This window comes from Tyto alba, unplaced genomic scaffold, assembly GCF_018691265.1.
Source record: "Tyto alba isolate M040663 unplaced genomic scaffold, T.alba_DEE_v4.0 Super-Scaffold_7, whole genome shotgun sequence".
NCBI lineage: Eukaryota > Metazoa > Chordata > Aves > Strigiformes > Tytonidae > Tyto > Tyto alba.
This window is the reverse complement of record NW_024881328.1, coordinates 838,628-865,872: the sequence shown is the minus strand read 5'-3', so window position 1 is coordinate 865,872 and position 27,245 is coordinate 838,628. Positions and strand designations below refer to the sequence as shown.

Here is a 27,245-nt window from a genome sequence, read left to right as displayed (position 1 = left end):
TCGGAAAAAGCGGCGTGTACGCCACGGCCTGCCTGGAAAATAATCCCGGCTTTGCTGTTCTGTTGACAAAGGAGAAAAGATGGGCTGTGACCAATGCGTAAAAAGGCAGGACAGGCTGCCATAACCGTGCACCGGGCCCCAGCCCCACCAGTCCCCACGCCGGCATCACCTCCCCCGGTGCCTTCAGGGCTCCTGACCCGTCCCCGCCGGGCCAGGGCCACCAGCCCGGCCCGGGGGCCACTGCCCCGCTCCGCGCCAGGTACACCCTGCGCCGGTGCACTTCCCAGCAGAGCCAGGAGACCCACGGGACACACGTACCTTTCTCCCCCCAAACTCCACCTCCCTAATCCCAAGTAAATTTAAAAATCCATAAAAGCCAATACAAATAAAAAAAAAAAAAAAAAAAGCAGGCCCGAACTACTTAATTTGGTTTGATATGAACTACAGTTTGCAGTCAATTAGTTGATCTGCTCTGATGGAAATTTTCAAAAATAAAAATAAATTATTTTATCAGTTTCATTTTCTTTTGCTAGCCATAAACCCCTGCCTCATTTGATTTGACATTGCATTTGTTTGGGACTTAAAACAAATACTTTTTTTTTTTTTTTTAAATCAAGACAACCTTGCTTTTAACAGAGTGAAATAATCAACAGGAAAAAGTGTAGTTTAAAGGTTAGCATACTTAAATTTATTCCACTTTTCCCTCCAGTTTCCTCGACAGAGCCCTCACATGAGCTTGCCCTGGCTGCCCGTGGCCCAGCCCTGCGCAGAGAGGAGCAAACTCGCTGCCTGGCCGAAATCAGAACAAACCATGTGCGGGGCTCTGTCTGCCTCCACCGTGTGCCCGCACAGATAGAGCCCTGTCATCAGCTCGGGGATGGCTGTGAACAGTTAAAGCTCCAGGGCAAATAGAGCCAAAGCCTACTCATATCTGGGAAAAAACATTAGGAAAGTACAATAAATTAATCCTGAAAGGTATGCAGTTTATGGAAAATAAAGTAAATTAAATTAAGCATGATTTATACATTTTTCACTTGTAAATAAAAGCAAGCATGATTTACACATTTTTCAAGTAAATAAATATTCTAGTTACAGAAAACTGGGCTGTACACACCAGCCATGCCACCAGCCTGATGAGATGGAATTTTTGAATTCCCACCTCATTTTTCCATTTCTTTGATTTAACAAGATCTCAGTAGCAGTGGAAGCACCACAGTAGATATCAGAAATAGGAAAAGTATTTAGAATGTTGGCATTCTGCAAAAAACTAAGAATTTGGAGTAGCGTTATTCTGGCACCGCTATAAAAATTTGAGGAGTGGCATCCTGACTTATTCGGTTAAGTTTAGTACCTTTTATCCTCCGCTGTGCCACATCAGCCAGCAACGTTTTGTTTCGCCCTCGAAACTGATTTCTGAATTAACTTTTTTAACTCTTCTATTCAAACAAAGAATCAAACTTTTGCAGCTTGAAAAGAAAAAGAGCAAACAAAGCCCTGTTGCCACTGTGAGGCGCGGCCAAGCACATCGGCACAAAACCTCCCTCGGCACAGAACTCGCCACCGGCATCAGAACCTCTGAGGTAAGACCCACACCCCCCCCCCCCCCCCGCTCCCTCTGCCCGGCAGGAAACGTTCTTCATCGCCCTACAAGCCCGGCGGCACGCTTTGCCTTTGGTTTAAAGCATCACGAAGATTCTCTCCGGAAACCGGCGGCGACGCGCCGGCAGCGGCGGGCGGGGCGTCCCCACCACGTACCGGAGCCGGAGCCGGAGGTCGTCATGTCGTAGATGAGATCCTTCAGCGTCTTCCCGGCGTCGACCAGGTTGGACTCGGCGAGGGGCTCCTCCACGTTGGGCGGCTTGGCCCCGCGGCGGGCACCGCGCCGGGCCGGGCAGGCGCAGGCTGCCAGCACCGCCGCCAGCGAGAGGGCGCAGACCGGCACCGCCACCGTCACCGCCAGCACCACGGGTCCCGCGCCGGCTCTGCCCGGAGACTCCGACGCTTTCGGAAGACACAAAGGAGAGCAGGGCGGAGGGGAAAAGACGGTAAGTGAAGGGCTGCGGAGCGACCACATCCCAAGATTTAACGATTCCCCACGGTCGTCCTGACCGGGACGGGCCACATCCCTCTAAGTCACGGCGTCTTTCCCCCCCCAACACCTTTCTGCAGGTGGGCTGGGCTCAGGCCGGCACGGTGATCTCCTCCGCACACCACCTCAGGCCGATCGCCCCCGGGAACACCGGTGGAGACGCTGGGAGCGCGCGGCTGGCTGGAGGTAAGGTGCCGGAGGGACCAGCGCCGCGCCTGCCCCCCCGAACAGCCCCGGGGGAGCTCCCCAAACACACCGACCCCTCCCCATGGGCTGCCGTCCGGTCGTAACTCCTCTTATCTCTTACTAAGCCCACACAGACTTCCCACAGCACAACGCATCCTGGCCATGGGCGCCTCCAGCTTGACCTGCCCAGCATCACTCGAGACAGCAAACACCCGAAGAACATCTCCTTGCACTTGTGGTTCCCAAAATGCAGCAGGGACCCTACGGAGCGCACACCGTTATGATCCCTTCGCGCTGGTGAAATGCCAGGAGCCCGCAGGGAGCCCATCGCCCACCCCCCCCGGGCAGGTCGAGATGGGACCGGCAAGATCACCGCAGGATCCCGACCGAGACACAGCCCGGCGCGGCGCCAGACTGCTTTGTGTAAATATTTCTCAGCACACCGTCCCTGCTGAAAACAAATCCTTGGAAAAAAACTATTTCCTAACACGTAATGCATACAGGAATACCAAGTTCTTGTAAATGAGGCGTTAAAAGGATTTCTAAGACAGAACACTTTTGGAACCTGTGTTCGTGAAGCTGTATTTCACGGGGGTCAGGAAACAGGACTGCCCTAGAACATTTTCCATTTTAAAACTACAGGGGTAGAAAACACATCAAGAAGCTATAGGAATGCATTACTAAGGTATTTACTTGCACATGCACACGCACAAAACCCTTAATGCCCCCAAAATTGTAAATAAGCTTAAAAAAAACACCAAAACCAACCAACTGACACACCCCTCCAAAAAATAATTGAAACAAAACATAAACATTACCCCGCAAAAGCCCCCTCAACACCCAGCATCACAAGTACCGAAGAGTGGCTGTAAAGGCTGCAGAAGATTTAAGGATCACGAACGCCACACCGTGCAGTCACCTCGTAGCCGGTCTAGAAGACAAAAAGCCTCTCTCTCCCTTTAGGCAAACACTAAGCAGTAAGTACACTGTAATCCGAATTCTGAGAGTAACTGAAGTGGTTTGGGAGTCTGAGGAGCAGCAGCCTGCTGGCCCTCAGCACTGACTGTTACTCTCCTCCAGTTAATATTATACTAGAGGCACTTCTTCAGAGGACCTTGCCAAGCCGTGCACTCCATCATTCAGCAGTGCCGGGTGCAAAGTTAGCCGTGCAAAGTCAACTTGTTCCTTTTTCTTCTCTTCCTTAGATTTTAGCCCTATGCACTTTAACGGAGCAAAGAAAATAAACAAAAAATTAACAACTGAAGGCCCCGTGTCTATCCACGGCGCACAATTCAAACCCTTCTGAAAACACAGGTTTTACGCCTTGCCCACAGGCTTTCCCTTCAGTGGGGTTCAGCAGGACACCCAAGGGTTATCTCCCTGATTTGTAAGAGATTTGCAAGCAGGATTCCTCCTTGCAACTGCTGCTTGTTCACCGACTCCCGGGCTGTTTCGGGTCATTTCCAGGAGGCAGAGACAGCAGCGCAGAGGCTGGCTCGGGGTGTGCTGGCGGCCGCGGAGGGGGACAGCCGTCCAAACGCGGCACGGCAGCGCATCCCCCGAGCCCGCGCGTCTCGGCAGGCTCCTTGTCGAGCGGCGGGGGCTGTTGAGGACAACCACGCTCGAGATACCTACTCTAAAACAGCAGTTCTTCCCGCCGACTGCTGAAGAACAACGTCACATGAAACCAGCAAAACACAAAGCTTTATTGTTCCTAGGCCAGCGCCAACAGTATCAAGAGGAACATAATCAGGAAGCTTCGAACAGCGGTGGTGACAAGCAGTCCTGCGGGACACCCCTCGCTGCGAGCCCCCGGGACACCCCTCGCTGCGAGCCCCCGGCCCCCCGGGACACCCCTCACCCCGAGCCCCCAGCCAGCTCCCCGCTGTCGGCACACAAGTCACAGCAGCCCCGGGTGGCCGCTGATCTCTCCTCCATCCCCCTCCCAGGCCTTCAACTCTTTCCTCCTCTTCCCCCTCTCTCCGCAGCTCCCTCCATCCCAGAGCACCACTCCTTCAGAAGAAAGCTTCTGAAAGATCTCCACTTCTGTTCTCCTTTACTTTCAAGCCTGTTTCCTTGCAGTCTGCATGTTACAGGTGGCAAACCTGTACAGGAAAAAAGAGTAACAGTTACTGTTGGCTTTCTTTTTATCTTAAAATTATATACATTCACCTATACATATATAATAGAATAATAATATATTCATTTATGTCTATATAAAATTTCCAGGATCTCCTGAAACTGGGAAGCAGCTCCAGCAGTACTTCAAATAGGAGAAAAGCCAAGTTTGCTAAGAGCACAATACATTACTTTGCTTAGCTTTTTTTAGCTGTTCCTGAACCAGCTGCTGCAGTAACACCTCCCCCTGCATTTCAAGAGACTGCACAGGCCGTGATTTCAGACTGGCAGTGAACAGAATAACTGGGTGATGACAAGCCCAAAGGATTGAGGAGTGGAGCAAGGCCAGTGGAGAAATGTGCACTTCCACAAGCGCTCTTTCAAGTGCAGGACGTGCTCCTGACTCACAGGGAGCCTAAAACTAAGTCCCTGTTTTCGAAGGGCTTTTAATATTAAAGCCACATTACGATACTGGCGATATCTGCGCTACCTTGTCACACATTCTGCAAATCTAGGTTTGGCTCCTAGATTTGCCAATAGAATTGAGACAACAACACTGTCTAGGCTTCTGATACATGTCAATTTGTACTGTTGGTACACTGTAAACCACTGAAACTGGTTTTATAGCAGAATTTTAAGGGGCTCTTAAAAAATGCTCAGTGTATCTTTAAAAAAGGCAACAAAGCCATTCTTCTAAGAAAAAAAAAAAAAATGTCTGTAATTTTAACAGAAAAGTGATGGGATGCTTTTTTACTGAAAACTTACATGGGCACAATTTCTATCATCGAAGAGCTGCCGAGCGGGCTGTGCGAGGGAACTGCAACCGAGCGGAGGGTTTCGAGCTCTCTCCCTCGCCCCGGCACCTCGGGAGCCGGCAGGCTGGAGGCGGCGGCGGGCCCGGCCGGGGCTCGCCGAGCCCAGCAGCCAGCACGCTCCGCGGCAAGGAGCGCGAGGAGGGAGCGGGAGGCACGCGGGGCCACGCCGGGGGGGCAGAGAGGCGTCAGAGCAGAGCGGGAGCAAAAGTCAAACTGCCACCCCCCTCGGGAGGGTGGCACCCGGCGCCAGGAACACGGACAGGCGCCAGCTCTGTGATCTGTGCAGCACGAACTCCAGTTCGGGGGTGCTTACGGGTCTCCTCGGAGATGCTGCTAAGCTGAGAGAGCTCAAGGGCAGGAGGGAAGTTAGCAGTGAGACTGGAAGCTGGGGTGTCCGGGCCAGCTTGCGCGGGGTCTCCACCAAGCTCCTGGCAAATGAAGAGATCCAGACTGTCTGGAGAAGTTTCTTGGAAGGAGCCAGCTGGAAACCTCCTTTGTCATCCTTTAGTCTACTGGCTGTACCAAAGACAAACTGCAGGTCGAGGCTGGTGGCAACTACTCAAACCCTTTCCAGCTCTTCACAGAGCAGAGGCGGGAGGCTCGAGAAGGACCAGGGCTGATTCCTGCCGGACAGTTGGTTGTAGGCCATCTCCAGTCCTGACCCCTTGCAGCACGGTGCCCCGCAGCCGTGCCCGCTTCTGGGCTCACACACCACCACCCCTCGGGGAGCCCTGGGACTCCCCACAGCACAAACCACACAGGAGAAGGGACAAACAGCACAAGCGCAAAATACGCGACGCACAAGGTACAAACAGTGATTAAGGGCGACATCACCAGATAAGTGTGGTAATGTTTACAGCAGTTGTGCAACGTTAAAACTCTTTGGGAGTTAGAACGTTAAAACTTCTTTGGAAGTAAGAAAATCCCTCATGACCACCTAAAACCATCAAATCAACACCATTAATCATAACGTTTTGCAATCTGATTTCCAATGTACTATTCAATGACTTACAAATCAAGAATAGAAGCTGAAGACATGTTGCCACGTATGAAACAAAAATAGCACATCTGGCAACAGTTAGCAATTTCACAATCTGGTATAGTTATATTCCAAATTGTGTAAACAAAATAGTACTTTTAGGGAGCAAAAAAAGGAAGGTTTTCTTTTTTCCCCCTCCAATGGAAAAGACATTCTGACACACAACATTTGCTTTGCTTTTGACATGTAATGGGCACCGTAAGACTTCTAAAAGCCCTGAACTATGCACGTTTAAGATCCTAAGTTACTCAAGGGGAAAAAATGATGTATTCTTTCCAGTGCAGTAAGAAAACATATTGCATCTAATGGGGAGCTCCAGTCAGACATACAGAATACTTTTAAACAATTTCAGCAATGCACGATTTGGACGAGAGTTTAAAATCAGGTTTCTCCAGCTTCCACTGTGACTAGAGACCCCATCACCCCTTTCGGGACATTCAGAAATCAGCTGGGAAAGGTCTGCTTCAGGGTCCAGAAGTCCGAGCAAACCCATCAGGGATCCAGCCACGAGATAAACAGCCACATTATCGGCACGGCTGCCTCCCCGCTCCCCTGGCCCCAGCCCTGCGGCCTCTTTGCACGGCTGTGTTCTCACCAGCCCCTCCCGAGAACACGAACCTGGGACAGCCAAGACGGACAAAAGTATTTGCAGAATGAGACATCCACAGAGCAGCTGTGACAGGCTGGAGCTCTGCCCACAGGGGTTTTGTCGAGGAGAACCTCAGGAGATCCGTCCAAGGGGGGGAGGATCCCAGGGACTGCACCAGCAGCGCCGCACTCAGCCGCAGCGCCGCGGAGAGGAGACGCGTTCGCTGCATCTCGTGCAGTCACCTCCACCTCTGAGCAGCTCTGCACCAGTGCAGCCCGAGCTGGCAGCCCACGATCTGGGTCACGGGCAGCCAAGCTCCTAACAGCCAGAACGGGAAAGCCCGCAGTTCAGAGGCTGATGGGTTCGGGTCAGCTCTCACCGGGCTGAAGCTCTTTCCCACTGGCCAGCACTGGTCCCGGGCACCGGTCCCATCGCCACTGCCCCTGAGCAGGCTCAGCCCCCCCCGGCAGCCTGGAAGGCACCAGATCCAGGGGGAGGTTGGTCACAAGTGACTCTTCCTCCCCACTTTGGAGTCCAGACCTCCATCCAAGGCTGTCCGTGCCACAGCAGACAAGCTAATTTTCTTCATTAAAAAAACAAAACAAAACAAAACAAAAAACAAACCAGGAAACAGCTAAATCAAGTTTCTGTTCCTGCTTTGGAGCAAAGTAGTAACAGAAATTGTTAATGTTGGCCCTGTACTCTAGCTGTGGCTTTCAGAAACCATCAGCTAAGAGGAAACAAAGTGGCCACACAGAAGAGAGGAACAAATATATAAAAATATTTCCCCTCCTCTTCTTTTTTTGCTCCATTCCTCATCCTCCCTGGTTTTATCCATCACTAACCTTTTAGGAGAGGTAGTGAGAAGAATTGTGTTTTGTCTCTTCATTCATTGTCCAGACCTTCCTTTTAACTCTACTCTTGGACAGAGTCTGTGCTGGGAAAACAAAAGAGACCTTTTCATCCTGTTCAATAACAGATGCAGAATACCAAAAATAAATGGGAGGAAAAGCCAGAGCCTTGCCCTGAACCGCACCCTGCAGCCCAGCCTGCACACCTCTGACCTTGGGGACCTGGCAAAGCTCTCAAGGTCCAGAAATGATTGACATCTCCCTTACAATTTATATTGAAACACTGGGGTTTATTCAGAAAGTTATTGGTTGAAGGCTGATTTTTCTCATTTTCTGCATTAATATGTACCCTACAAAACTTCTGGTCCAGGAGTGTCTGACTTCTTTAATACTAACATATCCATGTATACCATTCTCCTAGTAGGGCTTTAATGTCTCCAGGCATTTTCAAACAGGTAAATGAAGAGTAATTATTTGTTCATGCAAAACCTATGGATGGTATTAAAAAAACACAACAAAATACGAGAATCTTGCCCAAAAATTAGTCTAATTGGTACCATTCGTCTCCCTTGGCAATATGAATATACTCAGGGGATTTTTGTCTTAGGATTTCTATTATATTTCCCTTTCTTTCATCCCAGTGTGTGCCACTATAGGTGATATGAGGACTATTTGTGCCTTTGTAGAGTTTGGGCAATAGGAATAAAGAGGAGAGCTGGCAAATTACTTATTATACAGTTTGTTAATCCCACTATTAGCTTAATCTTGCTGCAAAAAGCCTCCGTTCTCCTCTGACTCATTTTCCATTATGCAAATACACATCAGAAATCACACGCTTTTTCTGTCGAGCTCTAGAGATGCTGCTGTGCCTGGTCACCCAAAACAGAGCACAGAGGAGACTGTTCCTGCTGTGTGCTGCCTTCTGCTGGAAAGACAAATGTCCTTTTGAAGGAAAAACCCCCAAACCAGAAAATTCTTTTCTGTGTTGAAGTTTCCCACCAACTCATGGACGTGTGGCTGCACACACTGAACACACCCCCATGCTTTTTCTCAAAGAGGCTCATCTTTTCTTTAGCCAGCCTCTGAAAGCAGCCTGGTCAGAAAGCCCAGGATCCTGTGACAAATTTGCAAACCCACCTGCACCCATCCAGCCTCAATTTTCAGCATCTGTAAAGATGGAGACTTAATACCCAGTGTCACCAGGCATTTTGAGACCTGGAGGTTAGAATGAGTAGCAGAATGAACTTTTCTCTACACATCCATAGTCACGCAGTCAAAGACACCGGAGCTCAAGAAAGTCCCCTTAACCACATCTGGGAACAACTGCAGAGTGCCTGAGCCTTCACTCCCGCAGCTGCTGAGTCACTGCCTCCCCCTGAGGAGGGAATTGAAGCCAACATCAGCTTTGCTGCTTTGGAGGAGGGATGGGAAACCACTTCCCCAGCTGGGTCTTACTCTCCCCGGGGCCAAACACCACCCTCCAGCATAACCAAACATGGGAAGCTCCAGTAGCCTACGCCAGGGCTGCAGGTAAAGGTCTGCCGTCTATGAACGGGCTGGTGAGCGGGCTAAATCCTGCTCACAGGCGGGCTGGGGGCACTGATCACAAGCTCCATCTCCCAGATCTGAAATATGGCCTGAAAATCCTGTGAGATACAACTCTAGAACTGGAAGAAGTCTTCTCGATCTTATTAGCAACTCCTCAGAAATAGCCTGTTACATGCTGAGGTGCACAGAGGCAATTTCTCATACAGAGAGAGATTCACAGAACGGTCCATCGAGGAAGCGGCACGCAGGCCGTTTTCTGCAGCCCTGTTATGACATCCCACTGACAGGGGAAGGTCACCTTAAGTCACCTGCTGGGGCAGAAAGGATCCCAGTTAAAATAGCAGAAACCTGGAAATGAATTCAGGGTAACACAGAAAAACTCTAATTACTGCAAACTAATCCTGCACTTTGAAATTTAGCACCTGTTAATGCAGCATACTGTAATGAAATCCCTGCCAACAAGAAGCAGTATATAAAAAGTAGATAGCCAGGTTGAATCTGTCCTTAAAGATGTGTATTTTCAGACATTTTTAAAAAAAAAAAGAGAAGGCAAAATAAAACAAAGCAAACAACTCCAAACAACAACCTCCTCTCATGCGAGGCACGGTAACAGGAGCTCTGCTGCTGACCGAGGCATGCAATGCCATCTACAGTTTTACTCCAGAAATTCATGCACAGGCAACCAAACCAAACCAAGTGCTTTCTGCCCTCAGAGATCCTCCCGCTGCAAGTCGCTTGGTCGCTTTGCAGTCACTCTCGACCCATTTAGAACACAAGCCCTTGGCAATGAGCAGCGAGCGGAGCCGAAGCAGGAGGGCAGGGAGCGGGGCTGAAGGCCGGGTGCTCAGCCCGGCTGGGTGCCGCGGCACGAACCGGGAGGGAATGGCCCGCCGAAGGTCCTGCCCCACGGGGCTGGGACGTGCACCACCCCGGGCCTTCGCAGGGCTCCTCTTCCTCCTCCGTGAGAGTCACTCCTGCCCACGGGCAAACTCTTCATGTCCACTTGCTCTGCTTTTAAACTAGAATCTGCATAATAGAGATGGATGGATGGATGGATGGATGGATGGATGGATGGATGGATGGATAGATAGACAGATAAGATAGACAGATAAGATAGACAGATAAGATAGACAGATAAGATAGACAGATAAGATAGACAAGATAGATAAAATAGGTTAGATTAGATAGGTTAGATTAGATAGGTTAGATTAGATTAAATAGAGGGATGGGTGGGCAGAGGGATGAGTGGACGGATGGAGGGTTGGAGGGATGGATGAAATATAGATAATATCATATATAGGTATGTACCAAGTCTCAAACTGCACGTGTTATTACTCTTTTAGGAGAAGGTGGTGGGAGCTGGGCTGGATTAAATAAGTACCTTGACAGAGCAGGTACATGTTAAAGACCAGAAGCCCGCACGCCAAGTCAGGCACCAGTAAACAGAGGCAGTGGCTTGCCTGGCTACCCACCACGGCTGGCAAGGGACGACCAACCAGCCAGAGACAAGCCTACAGCAGCACGCAGCGACGTGCCAGGGGAAGAGGTGGCATCACACGCGGATCTCTGGGCCAAGCAGTCCCAGCTGGGACCTTGCACAGCACGGCCCGTCCCAGCTGCGTCGGTCCCAGCCTGGCCCGTACTCCGCGGCGGAAACACAAACTTGTACAGTGTCAGTAAGGTAAGGGACTAATTACTAAACCTAGAACTGCTTCCACATTTTGTCCGACCAGCTGACAGTTCTAGTGCCCGTTACTTGCTGTGGTGACTCCAGTTTAAATTTCTTGCCCTCGGAGACGCACCCAAGATCTAGATTTGGATTTCTGAGTGCCATTTAAGACCAGAAATTAGAGAAATAAAAAATGCAAGCCGAGCAAGGAGTTGCCTAAAACCTCACTTTGGGAACAGCAGTTGCCTCAGCAGAGGAAGGCACCCAGAAGGGCAGCCTTGGCCGTGCCGTGCGGGCGGTCCTTCCCCGCAGCTGGAACCCCCCGGGCAGGGCACGGGGGCTGCGGGGGCAGCCCACCTCCCTCACCTGCCTGCTCAGCAACGCCCCCGAGAAACGTTATTTTTACTGCAGCCCAAATTAAGCATCCCTATGGTATGAGTTATGTGAAGAAGGGCTGTCAGAAAAGACCAGCAAACAATCAGAATGGCACTGTTAAATTTTCAACTAACATGAATTCCCCCAAATGTTTAGAGCAAAGGGCTCAGGCTAAAAATTAAGTAAATAATTTTCTCTGGTGCTGAAATATGAAACCAGAGGTTTTGTAACTACCAGTTCAAGTGCTAGGATGACAGACATTCCTCCACCGCTCCTCTATAAATAGCAGTTTTCTCCCAAGACTCCAGCATCCCAACTTGAAAAAAAAAAAAAAAGCATGGTATTTCATTTCTACATTTCTAGAGCATGACCACTATTAGTATCTCCCTTCTGTTGTCAACTGAAAGAAAAATATTGAAATAATCCTTATTGCTGCCTGACACAACAGGTGAGATTAGGTACCAGGGTACAGACCTCCCGGCTGCTCCAGAGGGGCTGGTGGGAACAGACCTTCCCCCGGCAGCAGCCAGCGCCCGCCTGTCCCCACCAGGAGATGACGGGCCCCAAGGCCACCACAGCAACTCCCCCATGGCCTCCCTCCTGCATCGTCTAGGATAGAGCAAATGCTGGCAGTGACAGCCTTTTAAATTCTGTTAAGTACTATACAAGAGCGGCTTAAATGCAAGTCATAATTGTAAGTTATGTATTAATTTGCACATTTCTTACCTGTAACATCTCTCACTGGTCTAAGTATATAAAAAGGTATTATCTGATACAGTAATATATTTTACAGCTTTTTCAAAAAAGCCCAGATTAAACACAAGTCTTGGAAGAAGAGTCAAATAATTAAACCTAAAAATGCTATAAATATTTATTTTCAAAAAGCACTGAATCAACTTCATTACACAATTTTGAGTCTGGCAGACCCAAGTACTGCACCAGCTGTGTAATACACAGAGCTCCTGGAAGTGCAAATCTTTTTCCTCCCCCTAATCAGAACCAGGAATCTTACACTTTCTTGTCCCTGCCGAGCAAGAATCAATGATACCGATCTAACACCGAAGAAGAGCTGCTTTAGGAGCTGCCAAAATGAACTGCAGAACCTCAAAATTCAAGACAGACCAACAAGACTGCTGAAACGGCATCAGCCAAAGACATCCCCCACCAACGGCCTGGCCGCCTTTGCCCTCTCGGCCCCGCTACCTGCCGCACGACCCGCACCGAGAGGGGACACTTCTGCCCTCCTGACCGCCGCAAACCCCCGGCCTCACCAGTCCAGACCACAGAGACGTGGCAGGCGGTGACACAGGCTGGCCCAGGACAAGGGGGAGAGCGGCTGCTCACGCGCCAGGGACTGCCCCACCACGGGTCTAACCTCACCGCCAACCCCAACACCTCTCTCACCAAAAACACAGGGGCGCGTTTCCCAAATACAAGTCACAGTCAGCACCTACAACTAGCCCCCTTCTTTCCAAACCTCCCCAGTCTGAAGTCTTACCCAAGCCATCTAAAACAGGTCTTTTAAATTGTGTGCAGCAATGCTTGAGACTGTAAAACTGCAGCCGGTGCAAGGTCTTCGTTATTTCCTTGTGATGCACCGGTTAACAGCTCTCCGCTCCTCACAACTGCTAATTCACACCTGCTATACAATGCTGATCCATGCCCCATGGAGAGTCCCCAGCACTTCAGATGCAGTCTTCCTAACATCTAGCCTAATGCCAATTCAAATCACAAACGCCCTCAAAACATTCCAGCCCATAAAACCTGTCAGGTTACAGGTCTGTTTTCTCCAGATACTTCCTTTCCTCTTCCTTTCATCTTCACTGTCAAAGCCTTGTGAGGGATCAAAGACAGCATCTGGATTATCTTTAGGAGGTGCAAGAAATTCACTTTTCCGCAAATAGAACTGCAGTTTAGATTCTCCTGTCTGAAACGAGTTGGGGAGAAAATGGTTACTGCTTTACAGTCAGCCCCCGAAACCCCGCTTCGCTGTCTCTCACGGTCGCGTCCTCTGCACGGGATTGCTGCGCCCTCGGGCTGCCACGCCGGCGCCCGAGCAGCGCCTTGCGCTCGCACGGCACTTACCGACGGGCAGGCGGAGGGTGATGTTGTTGCAGAAGTCGGTGTAGCAGCACTCGGTCTTCGTGATGTTCTTGGAACTGTGGCAGAAGACCTGCGCGTTCAGCTCCGGGAGGGAGACGCAGGACTTGATGACCTCCTCCCGCCCGTTGGTCAGCATGACCGAGGCCCAGCAGGCACCCTCCGTCTGGCAGGTGAAGTTGGTGTGCTCGCACAGCTGGCACACGCACTTCAGACCTGAAAAAGAGGTTCCCAGCTTTCGTGAGAAGGCCCTGGGAAGGCAGCACCCCGCGGCCACCGTGCCAGCCTCTCGCCAGCCAGCTGCCCACGAGCACGCTGCCGGAGCTCCGGCGCAGGTCCCGTGCCGGGCCCAACACCCACAGGCAACAGGTTTTTAAACCAGGCGCTCCTCGGTCACAGGAAAGCGTACAGCACCTATCTTGCATGGTGGAGAAGACTGACCACCCCAAAAAGAAGTTTCTCTGAAAGCTGCCTCTTGCCGAGGTGGGGGGGGAGAGGAGGTTCAGGCCTTCGGGTTGGCGTTCTCAGCTGCCACGGACTCAAGCCAACACCTGAGACAGCGCTCAGGACAAACGCACGGGCACCTGCTGGATTTCAACGTGCCTGTCCAGACACAGCTACGCTCGCTACGGACCGAATTTTCAATAATGCCAACAGCCACCGTTTGAGGGAGGGGTGCTGACCCCCACCCCTGTGCCGGCCACCCCCTCGCCAGAGCCCCGGGGCGGAGGAATCGCCGAGATGCAAAGTCCGGGCACGCACCACCCCACCGCCGACAGACAGACACGGGCCGTACCTACGGACTTTTCCTCTCTCCCTCTTCTGAGATGGCGCGCCCTTTTCAGGCGCGCAAACAGCTGCCCGATTTCTCTCGGTGCAAAAGTCTGATGAATTCTAAACTTTGCATGTTTTTAACCATATCTTCATGTTTTAAACCATATCTTCATGTTTTACCAAATCAAGTAGAAACACATTTAATAACTACTACGTTTTTCAGGCTTTATTGACTTTTGGAAGACGAGCGGGGAAATCAAAGCCACATCATCTCAGTGAAACACCAGATGTCAACAACATGTTTTTTTCCCTTCCTTGTTTTCTTCACCTGCTTCATAACAAACAATTTTTGCTTGCTTCGTGCCAAGTTTAGGAGCCCATGTTAGCAGTGATAATCAAATAACCAAGACACCTTAACTTTGGGCTGAAAGCAATTTCTACAAGAAACCCTTCCTTAGGTACACTTTATATGATTATTTTGTTTCTGTAAAAAAAAAAGGCAAATAAACCAAAACCCAAACATCCCATTTTACAGTACAGAGACTTGATCTCTTCAACTTTTGACTTAAACAGTTCTTACCCCACCACAGGGTCCCCCAAGTGCGTTCTGTACACCTTCCCAGGTCAGTTATAACTCTACAAGATTGAACCCAGCTCGACTTATGGAAGCCACGGTATTAAAAAAAAAAAAAAGAAAAAGTAATTTGATCCATAAATCTATTCTGCTCCTTTGGGAATTGGACAGGGGGAGGCTGTTTCTTAAAGATAATAGACATCCAAAAAGTAAAACCACGAGGAGACTGGGATGGCCACCAGGAAGAGAAGAGCTTTCGCTGGCCCCCGACAAGCCAGCGCACTCCAACCACTGCCGCGTTTCTCGCTCTGACGCCTTTCCCCGACCGAAGCGGGACCCAAACCAGCCTCTGCCATCCCCCCGAGCTGGCAACCAGCCTCGGGCCTGTCCGGCCAGAGCACCCCGGCTCGGGGTGTCGTCCCCCGGCCACGTCGGGCGCGTGGGGCTGGGCGGCCCCGCGCACGGGCGGGAGCACCGGGGACTTGTCTCCGTCTCCGGAGGAGCGGAGAAGTCCCCACAGATGTCAGCGCAAATCCGATTTCTGTTTCTGTGACACTATTTGTTTTTCTTTACAACAATCTTCATCCCTTCTGAAATAACAGCTTGTAGTGTTTATCTTCAGCTCAGGCCCGCAACAAACTTCCTTGGCACCATATGTTCGTGTTTATCCTGGATGCAGGGTACGCTAGGAGCCATATCACTGTCTGTCTGCTTCAGCTTTCTCCCGGTGTGGGGAGCGAGCACAATCAATCACCCAGCAACAGAACAGGTGAATCTCTTCCTTAAAGACATTACCGTAGCCCTAGAAGAGATGCCAGGAGCAAGACTCATCAGATCCAAATAAATAAGAAATCTAGCAGAAGAAAAACAGACACATCATCACCAACACTGCAAAATAAAAGCATTACTTGAGGAAATGAATACAAGACTGTCGCAAGTGTCTTCAGTGTTTCAGGCACGTCATTATGCTGTTTTTCTCCCCCTTCTCATGGTCTAAAAATAAAATGGGAAATGGTCTTTACGACGTCATCCACAGTAGATAACTGGCAGTTTTATCTATATTCTGGTATTTTGCAGATGGCTTGAGAGAGGAGCTGATCAAAACTGTCACTGCAAGTCCTGAACAGCTCCAAGGATATTCCTCTGAGCTCCATGAACACACAGAGAGACAAGAAAGCCAAGGGGCTCTGCAAACTCACTTTGACCAAGCTGAGAGAGCCACTCATTTCGGGAATGAAAGGGGCCCTGCACCACCTCAAGCCTATTTGTACCCAGAGTTGGCTGGAAGTCAAGCTGGCCGGCAAGTCTGACAGTTGGCTCGCTTGGCAGGGGAATCAAGGGGTGCCACCACTGGCAGATCGGTATTTTCTACTGTTGTATTCAGAGAGTGGTTTACTCTGCTCGATGTCCTTTTCCCTTTCTACATCACTGGTAGAAAGACTCTATCCCCATTCTTCCACTTAGTTCTGAACGTTTTGCTCAAAGCTGACTTGTCCAACCTACTGCCTGCGACCAGAAGTTCACAGGCCTATGGAAGTCAGCCCTGCTCCCCACAGAGTTGTTTCTGCGAGAAGCCATTAAGCAAAGAACAAGAAAAAGAAAGTTTGGGTCAAAATTCTCAATACAACCCAATCACATTATTATTGCTTCTGAAAGTGAATGAGTTCAGCCACTTGGTAACAAGGTGGGACGAGCGGGGACAGGAGCATGTTGAATTTAATACTTCCAGATAATTTTCATGCCCACTGGAGACTAGAAAGTTCTGGAGACCAAGATAGCTCAACAAGAATTCCCTATTCTCCTTCGGAAATACTGAGCTCACAGAAGTCAGGTGAGACAGGCACACAAACTTCTGATACAAACATGACTTTCAGAGTTCGGAAGAGGTGGAAGAGCACACAAAGAAAAACTTGTCCACACCCAACACCACCACATCCTACAAAACATTTTAAGGCATGTTTGTCCTACCACACTCGAACTGTTGCCTTTTTCAGTCATTCCTTTTAAAAAAGCGGAGAACCACGGCCCTGGCAGGCACAAAGCCTTCAGCCTGTGCTTCTCAGCCCAGCTCCTTCCAGCTGTTCTATTCTGGTCCTGACCCTCACCCCGTCCCGGATCCTGTCCCCCCATCGTTCGGCAGCTCCGGGATCCCGCTGGGACCTCTCCCCGGGAGCACCCCCAGCCCCCTGCGCTGCACCCCCTGGCCACCTCGGCTGCTCCCACGGTGGCCCACACTCACCGTTTGCACCGTGCCAGCTCCCAGAGCCCCACCGACACATCCTCCCAGTCCACACGTCTCCTCCTTCACACCCTCCCAGTTCCTGCTTTACTCCCCCGCTCTCGGTCCCGCTTTCGTCCCCGTGGGGCTGCCAGCTGCAGCATTAGCCCCCGCAGCCCCGGCTCCATCACACCTTCCCCCACCTCTGGGCCAAGGCTCCCCCCCACCCCGCTCAGCAGCGGCACTCAGATTTCAGATTTTCCCAGCGTTGTGTCTTCTGCCATTCCTCACCCACGGTTAAATGCTGCTCTGATACAGGAAAAACAAACAAACAAGAAACAACAGAAAAACCGGTGCAGCTAAATCTATTCAAAGACAAGACCAGAGTTTGAGTTGTGGGCAAGACAAGACTCTCTCTTCCCAGAAGATTTACATAGACCACTTTTAAATATAATTCAGCAAAAACAGAAGCCCAGGACAAGTTCCCCAGACATCTGCCTGCCTGTGCTACTGGCTAATTTCTCACGTAGAACCTTCTCCAGCTCTGTTCCCAAGGTCGGTCCCAGCAACATGACCGGCGATGCACTGTCGTGGGGGGAAAGTCAGGACTTCCACCACCATGGAAACTAGAGAAGTGGAATAAGGTGACTGTGAAGGAGTTAAACAGAAAAGGATCAAAGAGGCAGGAGGAAAATGTGCTCCCCAAGTTTGAAAATAAGGCACTCTTTAATCCAGTAATGAACACAACTCCTTTATTTACTCAAGCACAACAATATTTCCCTTAAAACATTGCATTCTCTGATTGAGAAATTAGGAGAAAGTGAACAACTGAAATATGCCATGGCCTCAGAGAGCTATGTGAGGCATCCAAACTTGGTTACCAATGGTTACAGTTCTCTGAGCACGTAATTCTCCAGCAGCCATTAACAAATTTCTCCTGATTCCCCCCAAAGCACCGCAGCCCCGGAAGGCTCGGGGGGCCGGTGTCCCGCCGTGAGCGCAGCCCGAGGCAGGGCTGGGGGCAGAGCAGGGCTCCCCTCGCTCCCAAAGGGGAACGTGGTGCTGGTCAGGACCCAGCTGAACACCCGGAGAAGCTGTTGGCCAGCGAGGCGACTGGGGAGCTGAGTCACAAATGGTCAGATACACAGGGAAAGCAACTTTTAGACACAGGGACCACACGGAGCAGGTGTTCCCTGCTTTTAGCAATTTTTAAGACATAAGTAGTTTTTCAAGGACTCATCTTTCTGCTGTTTGCAGAATAAAAGCTGAGACTGTATACCAATTTCTTGGATGAGACCCACTATGAATCAAGGACAGGATGACTTGCTCTTTGGAGCAGAAAATAACCTGCATGACTTACATAAAAAGCAACAGTTTTTTTCCTTTTAGTTTTCAGTGCTACTGTAAGAAAACGCACAGTGCAGGCAAGCACACTGTGCAATTAGCTTACGTACAGGAAGAACTGAACCAGCATCTGATTCACAACAAATCAACACCAAGATGCACAACAGATTTGTTTGTTTGTATGCTTCCATCCATTTTTCCTCAAGCGTCAGATTCAAATACATGAATCACTAGATAACTACGGAACAAGAACAATACTACTTGATGGAAGAATGCGAGTTTAGACACCATCTTAATGAAATCAGCTAACAATTAAAACAAGTAAATAGACATAGTGCTACCTCAAAATTTAAATGGAAAAAATTGAGCATGTAATTGGCGTAAAATCGCTAATACTATGGGACTAAAAGAATAAAATAAAAACTATGGGGAAAGAAAGTCCAGATTTGCTACCTCTTATGAACCACACGTGGTTCTACATTTCAACACAGACTTTTTACCATGCAGATTAACAAGGCGTTAATCTCCCATTAAGTCATAATCCAGCACTACCCACAATAGTTCGCAGTTTCTTCTTGTGACTACAGGGCAGCAGAGCATTTCAAAATTAAATTGAAATGCAAACCTCTAAAGTGGCCTTACAGCGATTAATTATCTTTAATCATGATGGGAAGAAGGGCTGAGTACCAGAACGTTTCCACCCTCGAGCGTCCTGTGCGGTCATTCTGTATTGTGCTCCTCTAGCCATCCTTCCATTTTCTTCCCAGCCTAAGGGATGTGGGGCTCGCGGGGCACAGTCCCCAGGGCGAGAGGACCCATCCCCGGGCCCGGGCTGGCGAGCCCACGCGGCTGCCGGGAGCCGAGCTCGGCACGGGGACGTGGCTGCCGCGAGCTGGGGCTGCTCCAGGCTCAGCCAGATGAAGGTGGGGAGGAACCCGCCGCCTCCCCCCCCCCAGCGCCCCACAGCAGCGCGAGTTGCCGGCTCCCGTGATCCGGAAAGGGGAATCGATAACAAAGCAGCAAGGTTTGCTGAGGGTAGAAAAGGTAGAACTGACTCCAGGGCACTGCAAAGCAATCTATCTCGCCGCGCCGAGGGAGCAAAAGCCAGGAAAGAGTAAAATCATACAGGAGAAAAACCAGCGTTGGCTGGGTGTGTGCAGTAACCGGTCCAGCAGCCGCTACCGGCACTCGGAACGGACGGCGGTGCCGACCGGGGTTGCTCTGGAGAGCACCGGCTCAGCTCACGGGGCGGGCACAGTCGGGAGAAACGGGAGGAGATCCAGTCGCCGTTCCACCCTGTGGGATTGGCTCCCAGCACCCTCCACAGAAGGGCACAGGAGAGGTAGAAAGAGTTACGGGACAGATGGCAAGGGGGACCGGACACGGCAGTCTGTACAAAACTTCCATTATCTCCCCAAAACTGCCCCTGACACGGAAGAGCTCGGTTTCCAAATTCATGGGATAAGCGCGTCACTGTCAAATTCATTCTCTTGCAACACATTCCTGCAGAAGACGAAACCAGAAGCTGAGCAATGGCAGCTCTTAAAAACGTCTGATTTTTGGACTACTATGAAAAATACAGACAAGTTCCCTCTCTGGAGAGGGCTCTGGAAAAAATACAGTAGGAGTAACACTAGATGAAAAGCTCACTATATAGACATACTGCAACAAGGACTGATACCCAACTAGGCAAAAACTAGAAAGCTGTAGAGAAGAAAAGTAACTATTCCAGAACTGAAGACAATGTGTTAGAACAAGAGACATTAAATAGTTCCAGTGCTTTCATTTCTTAAAAATACATATGGGAAATGATTTCACTGACATGTACAAGAAGTTTCTTAATTCTGGAGGCAGGAGACTGGGTACTCAAAATCCCTGTGCTAGAAAAACTCAACAACTGTGACAACAAAGCAGTAGACAGAAGCTGAGGCCAGGCATTTAAATTAGTATTAACTGAGCAGGGAAAGGGCAACAAAACCCGATGAAATTACTTTTGTTGGAATAAACTGTCAAAGGACATTTGCTAATTTCTCATTAGCTTTGAATAGGCAAGGTATCCTTTGGAAAGTTCTGCTTTGTGAGAGGTAAGCTATGCGGCAAAACACTATGCGTGCAAGAATTTGGTGGAATTCAGCATATACATAAAGCTGAGGAAGAATCTGCTGGTGTCAGTCTGTAAGGATCCTCTGCTGACAGAGGAGCCAGCGAAGGGTCGAGGGTACAAATTCCCCGGGGAGGTGGCTGTGATAACACCGTGCTGACAGCGCTTCCCGACTCCAACCCAAAATGGCTCGCATGAAAAGAGAATCCCTAGCACTGAAAGCTGAACATAGTCAACACCTGAAAACAGTCTGGCAAGGTATTTAACGTCCAGGGAATCACCCTGTCCTTTAGCGCCACACAGTTCCCCTCTAGCTCGACACAGCCTTTTTCACAAAAGGTAGGTACCACTGAAGAATGAAATTTGATTTTGAAGATGAAAATTTGAATGGTTTAGGATTACTGTATTAAAAAGAGAAAAGTATTTCAAAACAACACTTGGCAACCAAAGGTGTCCCCTTTTACTTAACTGTCACTGGTTTTGCCCCACTGTATGTCAGACTGACAACATGTACTGCTGGAGAAGGGAGGTGGATGCAAGTTCTTCAAACACCGCTCTGATTACCTGGAATCAGCTTCCTGGCAAACACAGAATCGAGAAAAATGTAGGCTTTTTAATGTACTTTATTTATTTCTGCCACCACCAAACTTAAGATGAACGGAGAACAGAAGGATAAAATGCCGATTGCGCACTGGCCGTTGGACAAGACGATCCCTGTAGGTCCCTTCCAACTGAACTGCTCTCTTCTGTAAGAAAAACTTGCAAAGGCCGTTGATTCTGGACGAGAGCACTCCCAAGGCTACACCCAGCAGTGAGCCGCAGCCGTCTGCAGGAAGGCTGGCACGGGCAGGAGCGCAGCCGGCGTTACAGCCATGGCTCCAGCGCCAAGGCAATGGAAGAATTCTCCCATCCTGGGGGCCACCGGGATTACAGGGTCACTGAAAGCGCTCGGGACCAGTCAGGATGTGTGCTAAAGCCACTAAACCTGCCAACCTCCCTCAGAGCCACCTGCATGTGCCCAGATTCATCTGCATGTGTCCAAAGTTGCTGAGGGGGGGTATCCCCCCCCTCAACAGGTATTCACAGCATCTAAATTTAGGCATCCAATTTGGGCTTCAATTAGAACTTTGTTCTCTGCATGATAGCTAGAGGCAACCCAGGATAATTGAGAGCCTAACAGCACTCGAGGTGGAGAAGAAATTGCATTTTTGAACTGGGATGGAGTTATTAGCCAAGTATCTCTTCCCGATCATCTGCTCACTGCTCAACACTTTCATGTCACGGTTCCCTTAATTACCAGGTTATCAGAACCTTCACAACCAGGCAGAAGCTGAATTTTTAGCCTACAAAAATAAGCATGGGGAAAAGTCCTGAGCCTCTCCCTCCTAGCACCTGATACAGAGAAAAATATCGTAACAAACTACAGCTCTGAAGGGCTTCCGCAGGATGTCTGGGACCCCCTTTTCTAGGGATTTTTGCTGAAAACTCTCACATCCCAATGCTGCAACCCAGAACTGAAGACAGACTTTGGCAGATGCTCCAACACAAATACAAATCCAGCTGAATCAAGAGGCACATCCAAGAGCTCGCTCCCGCCCCGAGAGAGGGACAGACGGACGGACGGCACAGCACGTGTGGGGAGCAACCGCACTGCTCTCGTTCCAGCAGTGCTCTTCAGAAGCGACAAAATACCCCAGCCAGATTAAAACCTAGAATAATCATTTGCAAGCAAGTGGTCGGGATCTAGAGCCTACTCCAAAAAAGCAGAATTAAATTACACCCACTCACCCCACAGACAGTCTTTTATCTGAGCAAATTATGGGCAGACACCCTGGTAGCTCATGGAGTCAGACCATTAAGTGCTTATAGTTCTCATCCACGTTGTTTTATTAAAGCTTTTTTATTATTATTACAGCTTTTTACTAAGAGCTAGGAAAAAAGAGCTCAAATGACCCACAGAAATGAGAAGATAGCATCATACTGATAATTTGTTACATAGCAGTGAATGAAATTGTTCAGTGAAGTACAACTGCTTTGCTATCACGGTAATTCTTTCCACGGGCATACTACTCTTGGTACTTGACAGCATGCAGACTCTTCAGTATTACCAGTTAATAAGGACTAAGCAAACAAAATGACTAAGCTGGAACAAAGATGCTTTGGGCAGAAGGAAGCTCCCTGGACCTGTCAGCACACACTCACAGAGACGGGCAGGGGTGGGCTCACAGCTGTGTGTGCGGGTTACACACCTCCCACTTCTGTTCCAAGTTTACATTCTATAGGAAACACTGGAATAAACAGAGTGCCCTAAAAATCCAGGCTTCAGATTCACAGGGCATTTTCAGTAACTGTTTGTAACTCAATGCAAGGATGTTACACAGTATGGAAAAGACAAGATGACAAAGTTGTTTGAACACAGTGTTGCTCATTTAGCAAAAGCCCAATTTTATGCTATTTAATGTATTTACGTAGCAGTTTTGAATAGCAATCTATTTTGCTCCTCATTTTTAAAGAGAAAGCTTGTATTCTGGCTGTCTGTAAGCAGCAGCTGCTCATGGCTGTGCTCACCACTCTGCTTTCAGCTGCAGAGTGCCGGCACCCCCACGGCTACAGTGAGGATCCACTCTTGCCATTTCACACCGACCTGCCTTCCTCTACATACAGGTGTCTCTGCCACACATCAGGGATAGCTTATGGCTTTCGTGGTTTGATTTTTGGAGTTCTGAAATGCATTCAGGTGGGAAAGAAACTCTCACAGACTTCGAACATGTCTAAAGGCTCTCTCAAGAAATACAAAACAAGACAATTCAGTGCTGAGCACTACAAGGGGCTCCTGTGCCACCACCACGTACAGTAGCACGTTTCCTTACAGAAATCCACACCCTCAACTCCTGTTTATTTAGAAATACTACAGCATGCTGAGTACTCTCTACTTCCCTGAAATAATGCTGGGAACAGTATGGAAGAGCACGCAAAGCTGCTAATATGACACCAGTGGAGGTGATGTAGAATGAAGGTGGTAGGAGCCAGGAGGGGGAAGCAATTTTGAGAAGCCAGCACGAGGTAAGCAGGTGGGAAACAGTAGGACCAATCACCACATCAGTAGCAAAATACTCTTCCCCTTAATGCTATAAATATTCCCCAATACTGGGGCACAAGGGAGGTTCCTCAGGAGACCTCCGCTGCCCGGCACAGCATCTTCAAACTTGCATGACAGAGAAGAGGGGGTGAAATGTTTACCAGAACATGCTTAGTCGTGCCCCTTGATCAGACAGGTTTGCAGCAGAGCATGAGCAGATGTAGAGTAAATCAAGCAGACGTGCAGCTGAACACTTGACCCTCAACAGCAACCACTGCTCGAGCTGGAGACCCCTCCTAGGTGGGTGTCAGGCCCCCGGGTGCCCCCTCGGCAGAGCTGGAAGGGGGAAGAGGCTGTCAGCCCATCCGGGGCCATGCACACACACACCCCCTGCGCCCGAGCCAGGCTCTGGAAAGATGACTGACAGGGCAAGAAAACTGGGGAACAGCACTGCTGCAACTTTGGAGAGCAAAGCAACACGAGCCTGTTGTATATAAACAACAATCAAAGCCAGTACAATCCGTCAGCATACTGAAAGGTCTCCAGAGGGAAGCGGTAATAACCAGTGTTGGTGATGCTTTGATTCCATTGGGGCATACCAGGGAAAAACAAGAGTGTCTGTGAACCTATTTCCGTGGTTCACTCCCAACCCCAAATAGTAAAAAACTAGAGAAAGAAAGAGAAGAGCTCAGATCAGATTTTACGCCCCTTGAAGGTAACAAAGATTTACCAGGTGTACACTAACATGCAGAAGCACTTCAAACATCAAGAGCTGAGCTTTGTTAGTCCTCCTTTCCCAAAAGGAGGGATTATATGAGGACTTTGATGGGGGAGTGGGCACAATCCTTCCTTCCTTTCAGCTTGGGGCTGTGACCACCCCTCCCTGCAAGACTGTGACGAGCATCACACCCAGAAACTCCTCGAGCAAAAACACTGAGAGAAGAGTAAATTGGGGTAAACCTAACAGAAAAAAATTTAAAATGTTCCATGCTAATTCTGACTGCTGGCTTACAGCGCGTTATGAGGGAGCAGCAGTTTAGCTCCTGGGGGGAAGGAGCGTCTCGCAGCCTGCACTGGGCCAGGGGAGCCCGGCCGGCTGCGAGCCGGGTCCCACGCGTGGGACGGCGGGTCCGGTGCCCCCCGGGACCCCCCGCCACGTCCCGCGGAGCGGGGCTGGGGCTGCGCGCTCGGCCCCCCCCGGCACCGCCACGCACAGCGCGGCCCCCGCGGGTCACTGCGCGGAAATCCCCGCTGACCTATTTCTGCTCCGCACACGCCGATCGCAATTAAAGGCGTTAAGCTCCTCAGCCTCCCGAGGAGCCGGGCTGGCCCCGGCGGGCCGGGGGAAGCGGGGTCGCGGCGGGGGGTCCCGGTGCCAGGCGCCCCCTCCCCACCACCACCAGCACCACCAGCACCCCGGCGGCGACCGCGCATCGCGGCTGCCGGCGGCGGCGCGCAGGGCTCCCGGTGCCGCTCCCGGTGCCCGGTGCCGCTCCCGGTGCCGCTCCCGGTGCCCGGTGCCCGCTCCCGGTGCCCCTCCCGGTGCCTGGTGCCCGCTCCCGGTGCCCGGTGCCCGCTCCCGGTACCCGCTCCCGGTGCCCGGTGCCCGCTCCCGGTGCCCGCTCCCGGTGCCCGCTCCCGGCCCTACCTGCGCACAGCGAGACGGCGGCTCCCAGCAGCGGCAGGGCCACCCGCAGCGCAGGGCCGGTAGCCCGCAGCGCGGGGCCGGTAGCCCGCAGCGCGGGGCCGGTAGCCCGCCGCATGGCCGGGGCCGGATCCTGCTGGTGCTGGGCACCGGCCCCGCCGCCCGCAGCTATAGCGGGGCGGGGAGGGGCCGCCCCCCGGCCCCGCCCCCCGGCCCCGCCCTCACCGGCCCCGCCCCCCCGGCACCCACCGGGGTTTGGGGGTTTGGGGGAGGGGGGAGCCCCGGCCCGGCCCCCCCGCTGCTGCCGGCGGGTCCCGGGGGGCGCGGAGCCGGGCCCCGGCCGGCACCTCCCCGAAAACCGGGCTGCCGCCCACCTCTTCAGTTCTTTGGATTTTTTTTTTATTTTTTTTTCTCTCCACCAAACACCTATTGGCGGCATTTCCCTCGGTTGCTGCACCAGGCGATGCCATATTTTCCACAAACAGCAATATTCTGCACTGTTTCCAGTGTTTCCTCACTACCTGGGTGTGATCTACCCCATACCGAGACCCTCAGAACCGCCCCCTGCCCCCCCGGCAGCTGGGGTCCTGCCACCGCCCAAAAGCTCTTCCACGCTACAAACCACCACGCTACAAACCACCACCGCATTTTTTGAAGGCATCGTGCCACTAGAACCCACGAGCCTCAGTAGCACTTACGGATATCATCACAAAAATCAACAAAACTTATATCAAGACATAATCGAGTCTATTCTAACCGTGGTGGGGGAGCAGACTATGTAGTCTACATACAGACGGCTGTCTGTAGGAAGGTGCTGCACACGCTCCATTTCTCTATTTGTTTTAAGGTGAAAATACTAGGAAGATCCCCGTTTCCCACACATCATTAGATGCATCTCTAGATTTTTATTACTGCCATGTAATACTCTATTATTATTATGACATCTCTATTAAGCCTTTTAGACTTCCCTAGACAGCAATTCCTAGCAGTGATTTCCTTCCAGTTTTTTGAATACTGAAGCTGGTGACATATCTCAAATCAGACTTCTGCAGCTTACCTTGTTCTACCTGGTATTTCCAAACGCGCTGACAGAGTTTTCATAATTATATCAAAATGCCTGAGGGGAAAAAAAGAAATCATCACTATCTGTTGATTTTATTAATGTACTTTTCCTTAAGTATTTATTCAGGGTTACAACATGGCCCTGTTCACAAGGTCTTTCCTAGCCCCTAATCCCCGATGTTTCTCAGCTGCAGGGTCACAGCTGAGCTCCCCCGGCCGCTGCCACGCACCATCCCAGCCTTTCCCGAGGCAATTACAGTTTGGGAGTTCCAACAAGGCCCTGGAATTTGGGGTTTCAATGCATTCCAATGCTTTGCTGCTAGCAGAGAATTCATTAGGACCGGGTCCAATTAGGAGCCTGATGCTGTGGCGTGGAGACCCCAATGACCTGGACGAACGCCTGCCCACCGTCACCACCGGGTGCACGGGTGGGCCGAGCCCAGGCACCCCGGCCCCCATGGGCCCCCCTCCAGCCCCTGCTTTGGAAAAATGTGGCGGATCCAACTAAGTTGTCTTAAAATACCCCAGAGGAGAAATACAACCGGTGTCGGAAGCCCTCACCTGGGCAGTGAGAAAGCTGGGCTGGAGCCCCGCTCAGCCGAAGGAGCCCCTGGGGGTCCCGGGGCTGCGGCCGAGGGGGGCTGGGGAGGTGCCCCCCGGGGCACGAGGCAGGACGGGACCACCCCACGCGCGCCTGAAAGGAGCACCACCGCCTTCCTGAGCGGCCCGAGGGGCAGGGCGGCAGCCCCAGCACCCCCGGGCCCCCTCGGGAGAGCCCGGGCTGCCGGCCCCGCACGAGCCCCTTCACCCAGCCCAAGCCCAGGGCTTGGAGTTTGGGTCAGTGCTGTGAGTTTTAGTGACGTGTTTAACTCAATTCATGTGCTCCAGTTAATAGCACTCGATCTGTGCTTCTGCATTACCCTTTCACAAGCAAAAATCATTTGACTAAATGCTTTTAGAAAGAAAATTAATTAACTTGTATCAAGATACAAATACGGCAAAGATGAAGTCCAAGTGGCCTAGGATTAAGGAGCCATTAAACAAAAGCTGCTCTTCCACAGTATTCTTT

At 50.8% G+C, this 27,245-nt stretch overlaps 1 protein-coding gene across 1 annotated transcript in view; it reads right to left on the bottom strand.

The window, feature by feature from the left end:
• The window catches only part of ACVR1C (activin A receptor type 1C), a 32,383-nt gene extending 7,088 nt beyond the window's left edge, over window positions 1-25,295 (bottom strand). Inside the window, exons 1-3 of the mRNA XM_042784270.1 lie at window positions 25,118-25,295; window positions 13,365-13,595; window positions 1,756-2,001 (exon numbers count right to left, since the gene is read on the bottom strand). Coding sequence (XP_042640204.1) covers window positions 1,756-2,001; window positions 13,365-13,595; window positions 25,118-25,232 — 592 coding nt within the window. The 5' untranslated portion in view covers window positions 25,233-25,295. The remainder of the gene's footprint in view (window positions 1-1,755; window positions 2,002-13,364; window positions 13,596-25,117) is intronic.
• Between the last annotated feature and the right edge of the window lie 1,950 nt (window positions 25,296-27,245).